The sequence below is a fragment of the Accipiter gentilis genome, chromosome 25, assembly GCF_929443795.1.
Source record: "Accipiter gentilis chromosome 25, bAccGen1.1, whole genome shotgun sequence".
Classification (NCBI taxonomy): Eukaryota; Metazoa; Chordata; class Aves; order Accipitriformes; family Accipitridae; genus Astur; species Astur gentilis.
Window position 1 is genome coordinate 12,427,763 of NC_064904.1, and position 15,251 is coordinate 12,443,013.

The 15,251-nt window shown below is 39.6% G+C and overlaps 1 protein-coding gene across 2 annotated transcripts in view; it reads left to right on the top strand.

Moving 5' to 3' along the window:
- Positions 1-14,975, top strand: part of ASPG (asparaginase) — a 48,997-nt gene extending 34,022 nt beyond the window's left edge. Inside the window, exons 13-16 of one of the 2 annotated variants that reach the window (XM_049828353.1) lie at positions 5,715-5,801; positions 12,392-12,491; positions 12,814-12,872; positions 14,548-14,975. In XM_049828353.1, the coding sequence (XP_049684310.1) occupies positions 5,715-5,801; positions 12,392-12,491; positions 12,814-12,867 (241 nt within the window). In that variant the 3' untranslated portion in view covers positions 12,868-12,872; positions 14,548-14,975. Of the gene's footprint in view, positions 1-3,435; positions 3,536-5,714; positions 5,802-12,391; positions 12,492-12,813; positions 12,873-14,547 lie in introns of those variants that run through there. The other variant, XR_007509559.1, reaches the window with a different exon arrangement.
- Positions 14,976-15,251: the final 276 nt, after the last annotated feature.

Here is a 15,251-nt window from a genome sequence, read left to right on the forward strand (position 1 = left end):
AAGGAATGGCCATAGCACCGAATATAAAAGTTATCAGTTATCAAAATTTAATTTTAAAACACTTAGTTTATATAGCCTTGGGGATTCATAGACCTATTGGTCTTCTAACGTGTTAGAAGCTGCTTGCCCTAATCTCTTCTTGTTTCTTTGATCCACTTTCAGCTCCTTATCTCATATTCAGTCTGTATGATGGCAGGATAGAAGCTTTTTTCTGTAAAGGAGCTTGAAGTGATAACATTTTCATGGTCTTCATGGATGTCTGTTCCCAAATATTCCTACAGCTTTCTAATGTTGACAAGTTCACCTGGTCTGTCAGGCTGGAGTTACCTCTGTGGGAGGTCTGACAGTCCTGGTTTTGCGTTTGCTGCAGGAATATCTTGAAGGCTTTTTCGGTGTCAAAAACCAGATGTAGAAAACTTAGCAAGTTCTGTTAACTTGAGACTTAAGGTCCTGTGTGGCCACACTGTGCTATTGCCATATCTACTGCATGGTCTTCTATGGCTTTGTAGTTGTTGCTTTATCTCATGAATATGTAAGCCCTTCAGTGGCAAACCCTTAAAGTCTTAAAGCAAAAACAAGCCCAACAGCAAATCAAACAAATAACCCTGTGGTTGAATAGAGGTGGCTCTGGTCCAATGTGAGAAAATGCTAAAGCATTAGATACCATTAGATGTTCCTGCAAATCAGGCACCTACTTTTTTTACCGCACCCATCTACCGCCTGAGGAATTTCACATGAGCTTGTTGTTTGGATTCCTTAGCATTGCCACTCCTATATTAGACTCCTACTATGACTCTTAAGCTCTTTAAAACTGCACACCCATTTTGATATAGGGAATTGTAAAAGGAAACTGCACCATAACCATTTTCAGTTTCTCTTTTTGTTTCTACTGTTTGAATGAGAGGAAGAGTTGACTTAGAACTAATCTCATAAATGTGTATTTGTGATCTGCTGTGTACTCACACTGCATTTCACGGTGATAAGCATATAAAGGAGAATGGTGAGGACCAGACAGCTGTATATGTGTGTCATTAGATACCCACTAAAAAGATTTCTGCTACAGAAATCTTTAAATTCTATTTATTAAACACTTGCATGCTGAAAGTGAACAGATTATCCTGATGCAGTGTACAAAGTTGCAGAGAGGGAAGGGGGGAAAACTGATCTTAATGAGCAGTCAATGCTTTAAACTGTTTAATATTGTAACTTCCTCAATTTTACTGAATATTGCATCAGCTTAATCCCATTTTCTGAGAATTAGTATTTGTTTAATTGCCATTTAACTGCAGTACAGTATCCACTCATCTTAAAAATAGCTTTCTTCCAGTCTTTCTGTCACATTTCTCAGTGGCTTGCCTTTTAACCTAGCATGCAAACCTATATAATGATGACAGATTTCTCTTTTCCATTTAATAATTTGTAAAGATGATCAGGAGTAATGTCTCTTCTTAAAAGCTTCTTAACAATAGCACTGTCAGCTGGTAGACCAGCAACTTGATCTATATCAATGATAGTCTTTTAGATTTTTTTTACTTTAAGTGACACTTCCTTTGTTTCTTTAGATGGTAAAATGTGGAGTCCCTTTCTAAATAAGAAATAAACTACTGTATTTCCGCTTTTTCATTTGTAGCTCTCCAATTTGTGTGTAGTCTCATTCACTTTATGCATGAAGCTGAACAGACCACTGTTAATTTAGGCCAGTTGCTTGATCAAAATTAGTAGCATTCCTTTAATTTCTTAGAGTACCCTCAAGGGATAATTCATTTTCAAAACAATAGAATAATATTTTTTAATGACAGAAACTCTCTAAGCAGGAAAATGTCTTGAATAAAAATTGTGTATATTTTATGTAGTAAAAGCACTTCCATTTACTTGTAGAGCAGTGGTAAAAGGTTGAAAATGGGGAGTTGCTCATACGGTGCTGTGAGAACATCAGATTAGAGGTAGTAAAATTACCTCCCACGTAAATAAGAATTTAAATACTTGATATTTTGCAAGGTTACATTTACATTACTTCAGGAAATCTAAGGCAGAGTGAAAATCTAACTACCACTGACTTGAGAAGTGCACTGAAGCCCATCCTTACAGTATTTGAGCATAAAATTCCCACTGATACCATGCAGAAAACCGAACAAGTGAAACTAAGCTGATTCTGCCATAACCATTCCAGTTGCTAGGGGAGCAAGCATTAAAAAGAATGAAGCCAGTCAAGTTTGGATATACATTACACCTGCATTTCTTTAAAGAGAGTTGGTGGAAGGTGTGCACCCTAAGGCCCCAATCCTGCAAACTCTTACATGCATGTTAATTTCACATGTGTGATTCATCCCTTTTGAAGTTGATTCACTTTTAATAAGTGTCTGCCAAGTCAAGGCCCAAGATGATACGTACTGTACGGCACCTTGATTGCTGTGAATCCAGAACTCTTGTGAACTGGTAAAAGTCTTTATCTGGAACTCAAACTTTGCTCATAGCAGTGAATGTTGAAGACCACACCGAATCATTTCTTTTGCTATTAATCATTTAAAGTATTAGTATATATTGGAGGTTTTATCTCCAGCCTTATCAGTTATGGAATCTAGCAGGGAGGAGACACTAGGAATACTTTTTGTCTATTTGTTTTTTCTTTCAGAGAGCAGATGAATGACAGTGGTAATATCAAAAGGCTAATTTAAGTAACATATGCAAAATAGCATTGTTTGTATACCCTATATCTGACCAAGAGCTACAGTTTGCTAATGGAGTGCACTAGGAAAAGGGGGAGTCATGAACAGTTCACAGGTGACAATAGCTCCTCATGGTTTTGCTTATCAGATGGAGCTAGACTGGACAAGCAGCTGTGCATCCCAGACTAACATGTTGATGTTGGCATTCCCTCTGTATCTTGAACTTTCACTGTCCAGCAGTTGCTCTGCTCTTTGGTTTTGTGCTGTCACCTTAGAACGGGAATTGCATTTGATCCATTCCCAAGAAGTTCATGGCTCATGACATCAACTGAACTTCAGATCAGCTAAACTGTGACCCTTGTGAGGCTTTTGTAAACTGCAGGAGACCGGCACTTAAAGAAACAACTTCTAAAGACAAATACCTCTCATGTGCCTAAGACATAACAGTATCAGAAAATTCACCGCCAGCCTCTTGAAATATGAATAATGCTCTTGTGGTAGGTACAAGGCAGCAGAAGTGGTACACTGGATAGGGCTTAAGTTTCTGCAGAATGTAGATACTGTTTGGGTGCAAGTAGGAACAAGCTGTAGCGCAACTTAACCTCCCGCATAGTTTTTATGTTGAGTGATGGGAATGTGAGAGGTAGTCAGTTTGCTTTCTTGGATGAATCTGCTCTTCATAGTCACAGTACTAAATTTAACACTTTTAAGTTGCATGTTACTAATTGTCCCTATTCTTCCTCTCCCTTACCCTTTCCTTAACAAGCAGTGGTATACAACACTTCCTCTTCTTCCCACCATACTGAGAAACATGATTTTGAACGATTCCCAGTCATCAGGACACTACTTCTATTTAGAACTGTTTTATTGTAAGCATTTATTGTAAACACTATTCGTTTCAATGCTTAAAGTTTTATTTTATTTCAAACCGCTTTTTTTTTTCCTCATTTATATGTGCTGTATGAAACACATGGGGTAAATGCCCCCAAATCTGTCTCTATCAAAGATTTATAGAGTCCTACTCAGAGTAGTAATGGCTGTGTGGCATAGGTGGGACACAAAGTCCTTTCTGGAGGGAATCTCGCTACCACTGAGGAGTAAATAGTTACAATAGGGGAAGAGAAAAGCCTTGCTCTTCCCTGGAATCCAGAGATATGGACTTCATGGGGGGAGCACACTGAGGGAAGATACCACACATTACGTGCTTTACTGCCTTTTATCTTTTAGTGCTGTCCCATAGCATAGCTTTTAGTTTAAAAATCGCTAGTTTCATGCTGTGATTTCGACTATAAGACGGGAAATGAGGAATACTCCAGGGCAGTCGTTGGACAGTAAGCACACGGTCCCTATGTTCAGTTCTGTACCCAATGTGAGCTTGAGTGAACAAACATGTTCTACTTTAATCTATTTTAGGTCAAATTTCTTTTCAGCTAATTACTGTTCTAATTAAGACTGAACTAAAAATTTCATACATGTGGAATTCATTCTTCACCACAGATTGAAAAATAGGAAGCCATGCCATTATTTGCTGGCTCAAGGAGATGCTTGTGGATGACTAGCCATGCCGTAAGGGACCCACCTGAGAAAATATTTTAGATAACTGAAAAAACTTGTGGCATGTGCTGTTCCAGCAATGCTTTGCCATGAAACAGAGAAAGATTTTTTTTTTTGAGGCTGTCAATTGAAACAAAGTACAATTTAAAAAAAATCTGTCTCGTAGGTTAAATAACCTATGTTTGGAAAAGCAAAATGATTCCTATAGCATCTCTACAGTTCTTTGTTTAGATTATAAATTAAGATCTTACATGAAACATAAGCTTATATAGGCTTAATATGGATAACTGCAAAGTAACTTCTCATTCAAGATGGAGTTTCCTAAAAAGAGGCAGAGGGATTAGGTAAGCAGTTTACTCCAGTTCTAAAATGGAAAGGCCCATGGTTACCTCCAAGAAAATGCAAGTGATTAAGCAGAAAGTGTATGTGATCTTATTTCTTTATTTTTAATTACTACAGATGAGGTTTTAGGTACTGGGTTGGGAAAGTCCATATATTTCCTATTACAATGATATGCCTAACTCTTTATTTTGAAGTGTTATGGTATAGCAACTTACTTAAAAGAGGAACTATGCAACTATTCCTGATCTACTGGTGTCATCATGCTCTTTCTGGAGAAAAAACAACTGTGTTTGGATTTGTAAACTAGATCATTTGTTTAGCAGAGGAGCACACTGTTACCTCCTTTTTGAACCTAGTTTTAAGCCTTTCACTTGGTCACTTGTGAAAAACATATTTTGCACATTTTTCATCTGACATGTTATTTTCTACCCACAACAGTACCTTTAGGGACTGGCCTTTTCCATAGACTTTCTCAAGCTTCTGACTAAGGTATAGGAGTTGGCTGGTAGTGCTTAAGTATCTATATGTTCCTTTATCTCAAAGGAAAGGACAAGTAAGACCTCCTAAAGACTCCAGGTGGATATAAATAATAAAGGTATTGGGAGGAATCGGTTAGGAAAAGATGTGCTTTTGTGGGACATTCATAAGAATACTTACCATAATTTTGAAGCCCTGAAAAGCTGATTAGCTTCTACATTAACCTAAAGATTCATAGCTTATCTTCAAGACGTAAGTTTTATTTAAGACTGATATATATGGGCATTATATTCTGTAAAATACAGGAATGATGCTATGTAATAAATGTCCTCACTGTTTGTGTGTATTTCAATCACTGATATTTCAAGCGTTAAATTAAGCTAGCACTAAGGTAAAGAAAATAAAAATTATTTTAAGAGAAAGGGATGCATCCCTTTCTTTTTCAGAGCTGAACTTACCACTTCCATGAGCTTAGCGTGTGAATGATTTTTTGATAGGGAGGGCAGATCTGTTTACTACATATGTCACCTTGGAGAAGATTCATTGGTTCTGTGACGGTGGCAAATATCATATAAGAACTTTCACTGACTGTGTATATGAGTAATGCTGGATTTAGGGGAAGAAAAACCTACTGGTCAAGACACTTTCTCTGTTTTTTCTATTCCTTTCATAAAGGCACGTACAAGTGATTAATTTGTTACGAGAAACGGGAGCACATCTTTCAGGCCGTGACTTGGAGAACATTGGAACAATACTCTGCAGGTAAATGTGATAAGGTGAGGTGGCTCTAAAATTGGGATGGAGGGGGATGGTTTTTCAGAAGAGACTTGTAGAATTTAGAACAGTGCATAGACGAATTCCAAGAAACAGTTGGGTCCCTGGCACATGACGTGGCTACTTCTGTGCTAGACTAATAATGAGGAAAACAGTGTAGAGATGAAATTAAGAATCAATTCTGTGTTGGAGCACCAGTAACTCAAGAGAGCTCCAGAGTAGGGAGTATTGTGGGGATAAGTGATCTAGAAGCAAATATAGCTTATTTTTTCCAAGCACTTTCACTGAGGAAGGGTGGGGAGGAAGCTCTGAAAGGTATCATTTAATAGCATCTCTATTTGAGAATAAAGCTGCACATATTTTTATTTCTTAAAATCCACTTTTCACTTCTATGGGAATGGTTTCTACTCTAACTAGCATATAACATCGTTCTTAACTATATGAAATAGACAGATAGGTTTAACCGCAAAACTTTTGAACAATTGCTCACCACCTCTATATTTGATTTTAAGAGCATGTAATACGCTGCTAAAGCTGTTTTTCCATACAGTTGCTTTTAATATATAAGGCGGTTTAATGATATGGATATATATTATGAAAAGAAATAGATGCTTGATTTTATTTTTTCCAGTACTGGTCCTGAATTGCAAATTACTCTGAAAATTGTGATAAGGTTTCATGTATTTCCTAAAATTACTTACTGTTTTTACTTCATCTCTTCTTCTCTTCTTCTCAAAAACAAACAAAAAAAGCCCCCAAGTACCAGCCTTTATATCAGGACTTGGCAGGAAATCATGAGATTTGTAGGGACCAGCCAGTGCTGTATATTGTCTACAAAACAAGGTCAAGGTAAAGCTTATGTGTGTTCTGTATAGAGACTGGACTCTGTCCTTTGAGTAGTTCCGGAATCAAGAAATACTAGCTGGAGTGTTTCCATTGTCATAACACAGTCAGAGGAGACTGGATAGTAAGTCTTTTACCATGACGTTTCCCAGGGCACTGCAAATGATAGGACAGAACTAAACCCTTGGTTTGCGTAGTTTCCATCTGCCAAGAAGGCAAGGGGAGTGGCTTAGGGAATGACATTCCTCTGCAAATTAATTGGCCCCTTATTTAGCCCTGGTGCCACATGCAGAACCAGTTTGGCTACCTGACCTGGGAGTAGTATGTCAAAAAAAAAAAAAAAAAAAAAAAAAAGAGAACAAGGGTCCTTTAAACAAAACGTGGTTCTAATGCAGTTTGTTACAGCATCTTAAGGAATATCGTACACACTGCATCTGTATTACACGATCTCCTGATGTTCAAAGCGGATATTTTCATAATAAACATTTAAGATATTGTGAACTTGCATTGATGGTAATAATTTTAGTATAAAACCAATGTAAATCTTCCAAACAGAGGGCAGGAACGCACGCGCATGCAGAGGCTGAATGAGGACTCGGCGCAGAGTGGCATACTTGGGGTGAGAGGGGAAGAGGTTCTCCCACCTCAGTGCGGGTCAGGAGCCAGGGCTGTGGTTCTCTCCCGGCCGGCAGCTGGAGCAGCAGCCGCGGCCAGAAGCATGCCCACTGACAGACGTCCTGCGTGCCCCATGCCAGGAGCACAGCCAGCCTGAGGCAGCGGTCAGGATTCGAGACAGTGCTGAAGTGTCCGTGAGCGGTGGCTCTTCCTTACACTGCTCCTGCAGAGCTGAAGGGCTTTCTTTCCTCTGGCTGTTTTAGAGGGCCTGGCGTAGTCTTTTGCACCAAAGCAGACTTTTTTCCACAGAGCGTTATTCAGGTGCCTAAAAGTTTTTAAATCGGAGGTACTGGTGTTTGTCCACCTGCCAAAATGTCTCAGATACTTCTTTGGGAGTATCCTCAGATGACCTGACCGATACACTCGTTTTTCCAGCATGCTCGGGCTCACTTCTCAGCCCTACCTCTTACCTCCTCCTTTTAAGCCGCCTTTTTGCAGGCACTGGCACCTTCGCGGTAGTCAACGTGTTCACGTGGTCAAGCTGCTTATAGAGCAAGCCGTTGATAACATCTTCCCTCTGCCTAATTTGAACTATTTTCCTACATATCTTCTATCTTGTAATGTGCCTTAAGCTGCAATTTGTACCATTTTGAATTTGTCACCAAGGCTATATGTCAACTTCTTGGGGTTTAGAAGGACAAAGCTGCTTGCTTTCTGATAAGCTCTGGGTTCCTGCCCATAGCTAACTTAACTTTTTTCTTCCATAGAGTTCTCTCTGAATTAGAAGCTATAATCATGTTTCCCCTCTTGCTACTTACCTATCCTCAAACAAACTGGCTTTCATAGAACACAAAAATCACTGTTCATGGTCTTCTAATACTGTCTCCTCAGCTTCCTTGTGTTTAGACTCATGATTTTAGAACAGAATAGAATAGTTTAGTTGGAAGATTTTGGAGATAAAATAAAAATAAATGTGCTCCTTTGGCATTGGTGATGTTTGAGAGGGAAAGGAGTACCTACCAGAACTGAGAGCTGGACAGTATCAGTGGGAACTCTTGTGTAGGAAGTGGAGATGCACATAGGTGCAGACAAGATGATCTAGTTATTAAATCTTTCATGGTTTCATTTGCTGTTTCTTTTTCTAAGTGAGAGGGTGTCCTGGTTTCAGCTGGGATAGAGTTAACTGTTTTCCTAGTAGCTCTATCCCAGCTGAAACCAGGACAGAGGGGTTAGTCTGATTTTTAGAATCTCTTTATTGATGTTTTGTATCTGGTTCGTGTCTTTGTTTTGGAATGAGAAAGAGATCTCAATGTTAGTAATCTGTTAAAAATGCCAGAATCTCGTCTCATATTGCAGTAGTATTGTCATCTGTCTGCAAAACCAAACCATGATGAGATAAATTGGGACACTTAGACTTATTATGAAGGCTTGTCAAGTTCTGGAGTTGGTAAACAGTTGCTTTGTGTTTGTTTTTTAAAGGAAAAAAGCCTGTATAGAGATACTCTGTTCAACTCTGTACTTCACAAAATTAAATAGGGGCATAAAGTCAAACCAACTTTCTCTTTCATATTCTTAGATTTCATAAAATGATATAATATACAAGGTTGCAGCATTTCAAAATTGGCAACTTTCAGAATAAGATGCCTCTTCAATTTAACATAAACTTGGGGGGTAAGGCTGGAGGAGGAAAGATAAATATGCCTCTGCAGGAATTAGGACCAAGCTTCTAATGCCTGCTATCTTTCAAAGTCTGTTTTTCTCAACTGAGAGAGATGTGGAGGTACTAGCTAAGAGCAGCACTCCCAAATGTGTTCATGATAGAACAAACCATGCCTTAAGCTGGACTTTTAACTTGCTTTTTGAGGATCTGAATTTTAAAAAAAAAAAAGGAAGGAAAAAAAAAAATATTTTGCTCTTCTGGCACGGTGATGATACACCCAAAAAAAAAAAAAAAAAAAAAAAAAAAAGAGTTCCTTTTTCCTGATCGCTTTATGTAAACACTGAAAAAGGAGAATTGCTGAAAAAACAGAGCTTCGTGTCCCTGGGAAAGATGAAATCCTAGTACCTGAGGAAGCAGGAGGGAACCCCAAGGTGTCATTTCACTGTACTCATTACTTCCCAGATCCAGAACTGCATTTGCCCTTATCCTTTGTCATGGTTGTAGCACCATACCAGCTACTAGGAAGACAGTTAACTCTATCCCAGCTAAAACTAGGACATCTTTCTAAACCCTCTGAGACCTGAGCAGCTTCGCTCCTGGTACCTTGACAGTAACAGAGCACCCCTTAAACAGCAGCTCCTGTTAACTGAGTTAGCTTGATGCTAGTGTGACGGGAGGCACAAAATCAGAGACCATAATTGTATTATCGCTATTCTTGATATCTTAGCTCTGTCATCATCGTGGCTACATTAGCTGTGCTGAAACTGTGAAATGGGTACGTAATCATTTTTTCTATATGTAAGAGTATTGATAGGCAGCATACCTAGGATTATCTGCTATAAAAGGTATCAGTAGGAGTTTAGTAAAATGTGTTAAGTAGTTCTTTGTCAACAAAGTAGGTTTTGAACATCCCGATAAATGTAGATTGAAGTTCTTTTTATTCCATTTCATGATACAGAAATGATGGGCTTGCTGCTTAGACAATGCACTTGTAGCTGGAGTTGCTGGCATAAATACCTTTGAAAAAAATACAGAGCAAATGTCCCTATAGTGTATGTTGAGAAGTCCTGTGTATATATTTGACTATATGGAGTATGCTTACAGTGTGTAAAGGAAATACGGATGCATACGGCTTAGCTACAGTGATCTGGAATTGAAGAAAATGTTTTGTGGTGTTCTTGATTATAATCAATTTAGTGAGTAGTAGGTATCTTCTATTTAGAGTGGTATCTACATTTTCTTGCAAGCTACATCACTTTTTGTTCTCTGGGTCATAGTCTCTGTAGAATACATTTCTCACTTGATCAGTAAATGGCTGCTGCAAAATTGAAGATACTTCTGTGTATTTGGATTGCTCTAATGTCACCGAAGGAGACCACTTCACAGATTCGAACCCCTCTGGCAATGTGGGTTAAATTGCTCTTTCTAAAGAGGTGCTATTAGGCAGTTACTTTTCAAGTTAAGTGCAGTAGTCCTTGTTTGTTGCTTACAGTGATGCTAGCTGAATTTCCCTGGGTATGTAGGTTGGTAATATTTCTAAATTTGCTGGTCTTTGCCCAAAATGGTTTCCGCTTTGCACGCAGCTGAACAGTGTTTGGAAAATACAGTGTTCTCCTGTCCAGTGTTGGAGATGCTCCTAACTCTCACTTGCTAGGCAGGCTGTTTGTTTGTTTGTCCCTTAATGCTGGGACCTTCCAGTGCCAACAGCAAGAGACTTGTCTTTGTAAATAAAGATAATTCTTGTGTTCCAGAAGTGGCTGCTAAGCAATTTCTTCTCTGCTTTACTAATGCTTACACTTTTTCTTTATTACTGTTTACTTTTTCCTGCAGTTCCGTTAAGGACTTCCCACTGAGCTTCCTGTTAGACTTCCTTTGCCTTCCTCTGATGCCTTATTGCTTCTGAGGGGCCTCTTTTTGTGATGGCATTTTTCATTAATGATTTATTGATCCTTTTTTTCATGATGTCACACTGAAGCACTGTTAAACCTCATAGCACCCCACTGCCACTTCCCTGTCCCGCAAAGGCCCCAGCCGTAGGTCTTCTGCCCTGTCTCAGTGTTGGTGGGGTTGCATGGAGGAACACAGAGACAGTTTCTTTCCCTTTTCATTCCTAGTCCTTGGGACTGCTGCAAGCAAAAGCCTCTCTCCAACTTTCTCCTCAGACTGCTGCAATTAGAGGCTTCCACTCCCCTGAAAACATTTTTTCAGGTACTTAAGAGATTTAATCAACAACAGAATTGATTTCAGCCTAGCAGAGAAGTGAATGTTGCAGTCCTGCTTTCATGGTTTTTTCCATAAACTTACCTGTCTGTCTGCCCCTTGCACCTTCCAGCCTTCTCCACTCTCCACCAGGTCTGCCTGCCTTGGTTTTCACACCCAAGAGCCCGTCACCATCCTCCATCCCTGCTGCCAGCAGCATGCCTTTCCCCCGCAGTGAGCACTGTTTAAGGCAGCAAACTCTGAACTTAATAAGTTTGGGGAGGGTTCCCCCTCTCTTATAATGAGATTCAACCTCACTTGATGATTATCGGCGTGGTTCTGCTGAAACAATCTGTGAGTGCATGGCAAGCTCGGGTCTGAAGCCTGACAGACGTTGGTATCTTGAGAAAACTGAAGGTAGTTGTTCAGCCTGTTCACAGGCTTGGTGCAGACGATCATGCTTTTGCATATGTACAGGCTGCTAGCCCTTCTTTTACCAAAATAAAAGTAAAAAATGAACATTAAGTATTATGGACGAGACTATCAGCAGATGTGCAAAGAAACAATCTGGTGTACGTTCCTCTGAAAACTTTAACTTGCTTATTTGTATATGATTCATTTTGATCCTTGCTATTGCTTGTTATACATGGCAGATAGAGGTCATCTTTAAAAAGCTTTTTTTTTTGGCTTGCTGCCCTTTTAAATCTTACACATTATCTTGTAAAACTCAAAAAAATATAGCTGTTACTGTCCAAATGATATCATGTAAATATGCTGTCATAATTTCTGATAGCAAACATAGTTACGCAAACTTGTGAAGGGGGTTTCCTAATGGTTTTAAATAGGGCATGCTGATTGCTAGAACATCTGCTTGTGCTCTCACTTACTCAGCTGCATCTTGATTTAGCTATTGCCCTCCCCCCAACTCATTTCATGAGATAAATATTATGTTGTGAAATATGAAACTGCATGACTTTTTTTCCCCTTTGGTCACAGTCACACCCACTATGTGAAACTAACCTGTTGTAAGTACTTATAGCACAGCCCTATTAATTTAAGGAACTGATTCATCAAGCTGTGTTGCTTGCTCAGCTATTCAAAGTTGTTGTAATAGTGTTCCTTTACTTACCTCTCTATCCTGGCAGCCATGTTGAGCCTGTTCTGGTTCAGCATTTGGCTGCTGAGCTAATTGACAGGACCCAGGAGCACACTGAAATGGACTGAAAGATTTAGAACCAATATTAATTTTTTTTTTTTCCAGCCTTACAGCTAAAGGTGATGTGGATGGGCTGTATGCCTGGTACCTAGCTGGTGCAGACCTGAAGCAAACTGGTTATGATGGCAGGAATCCCCTAGAAGTAGTAAGTGTGCATATGGCTATACTCTGTATGGTATACTAGCTGTGTAAGTAATAACGCACGCTGTCGGATAATATTAGTTTGGGAAAAGTAAATGCTGCTTTGGGGACTATAAACCAGATTAGAGTTTGTTACAAACTCAAGTCTGGTGCTGTTCTGAAGTAATAAATTGTTGGAGCCAGAATTTTCTCATCTATGTCAGAGGAATTAAAATTTAAATTGGATTTTAATTATTTTGTGGTAACATACTCTTACTTCCCACAAGTAAGTATTTGCATGTCCTGGTGCACAGGATGGCAGGATTTATTCATGTTTCTACTTACAGGCGGAGGCTACAGGGCTTAAGGACGTTCTTGACTTCTTTAGACAAAAGCAGTAAAGAAGGTAAAATCTCATTTTCAAGTGCTAGATTTCTGAAATGTGTGGATCAGCATACATATGTATGAAGTGGGATTTTGTATTTAAGCCCTAGTTCATCCTGGGGCATCTGGGTTCAGCTGCTGTCCCTGCCTTAGTTTCTGATAAGACTCTGTGAGCACTTCAATCCTTCTCCGTAGAGCAGGGCTGAGGTTTATTCCTCTGTCTGCCTGAGCCTGGAAGTGCTTTTTTATGGTGCGTTCCATAGTGTGGTTCTGAACTTGGTTGGGAATGTAAAAGCTACTAAAAACCACTGAGGGCAACAATGTCTTGTTCCGTTGGCCTGTTGCAATAAATTGCTCCTCTCTCTTGCTTGCACTAGAGAGGAAATGCCTTTTATCGGGCATTTTGCCAGGCCTGGTTTTCAGGGTGCTGTGCCCACAGCACCGGAGCGTACCCTTCTCCAGTAGAGCTGTGAGGCAATCGCAGCCATTCGGCCACATAGCCTCCCACTCGGGAGGTGCTGCTGCCGTACCTACAGCCTTTCCACCTGTGCTCTCCCTCTAGCTTTTAATGGAACACCTTACACCAGCCCATCTTCTAGTGAACCATAGTCAACCACCACAGCAAACGTGGGGCAGGTTCTTAACAGACGGGAGTTAGCTGTACTACACACATAGGCTGCAGAAGGCTCCCTTTCTGCAGAGAGCTCTGCCGAGGGCTTCGTCCCCCTCCGGACACGGCACAGGGCAGTGCCGTGGCCTCCCTCTTACTCGGACCTTAGATGTAGCTGCCTGGTTCTCTCTGACACGGACTCCCAGCCTGAATCTCTTTTGTGCTGCTAACGTACAAGGCGTGTTTCCCTAGCGGTGTGCGTGTGAGGCGGGTGTGAGCCTCGTGTTCAAAGCATCAGATCTGACAAGTCTCTCTATAAGAAACTTGTTTGGGCGTTTGACCTTCTCTGGTGCTGTGCTGTAACTGGAGACATTTAAAATACTTCCCATTAATTTCTCAGAACTCCTTTCTGATGCAATACATTGTTGATTTAGGTATCTCTTCTCCAATACGTTGGCAAGTCTAATCCCAATTTAAATATTGGGAGGAGATGATCTCCTTTAATAAAATTAACACAAAATTTAGTTAAAGGTTTTGCTGCATCCGTGGCTACCTTGTCTCTTCTGTGTCCCATTTGATCAATGAGAGTGAATTCATGTGTATGTAAGTGGGGAACTGCAAGTGGAACAATAGCATTTTTTCATCACTGTGTACTGGTCTAAATGAACATAGGACAGAATCAGGCATTTTTTGCTTTCCTGTACAAGTTTGGGGGTTTTCTTTGGTTTTAGCTGATACAGAAGGATTAGATAGAATCACAGCCTTGAGCATCTAAATGGGAGTTTTCCAGTGTCCAAGATGAAGATGCTAAAAATACCTTCATAATATGGGTTATGTTGCAAAGGGATTTCCATTTTCAGTGAAATATGTCTGCAAAAGTCACTTTTCTTTTGTAAGTGGGGAGTGAATGTGTTAAATCTTCAACTCCTACATGGATCATCTCTTAATTCCTTTGGACTGAGCCACCAGTAGTGTAGGCAGTTTGAAGGAAGTCTTCAGTACTGCATAAGAACTTGCTTGACAGGCTACAAGGCAACAAGATTTTGGATACTGCCTAGTTCTAAACATCCATTTTCTCTTTCTCCAGAGGCTGTAGAAGATGGTCACTCCTCTTAAGAAATACCAGCTTTGAACATTAACGGTGTTAAGCCGTTATGGGAGGAAAAGAGGAAAGGAACAATCGTAGCTGCACTTGGAACATACAGGAAAGCTAGTGCTTAGAAATATTCTTTATTTTGGATCACATTAAATTCTTACTGATTTTCTGAAAATTATTTGCTGCTTTATCTTCTAATCACTTTTTTTGAAAAGAATTTTTTTTTAAACAAGTGAGGTTGGAATGTATTGACTTTACAAGTTCTGTTTTTAAAGAGGCCTTTTGAATCTTCTTGTGTTAAATCAATGAGGACAGTATTGCAGGCATAGCAAACGGAAATGCTGTGGTGAATTCATACCAAGAAAAAACAGTGGATTTTGCATTTCTGGGTTTCAACTAATAAAATCTCTGAGGAACAATGTTGGTTTCACTTTGTCTGTTTTTTGCAATGGCTTTTATCACTTCAGTTGCAATTACAGCAATTGTGAGTGTCAGTGCAAACAATTGAATCAGTCATGGGCATCTGCCTGCAGTTGTGTACTAATCTTCACCAATGTGTCACTATAAAACCTCACTTAAAATGAGTAGGAGGCAAATGCCATAAAGCATGTTTGTGGGACTGTCTAAGTGAATTGATTGTTTTGTTTCTAATAGCATCTTTCCCACATCCTGACCGGAATATAATCAAGATTGCT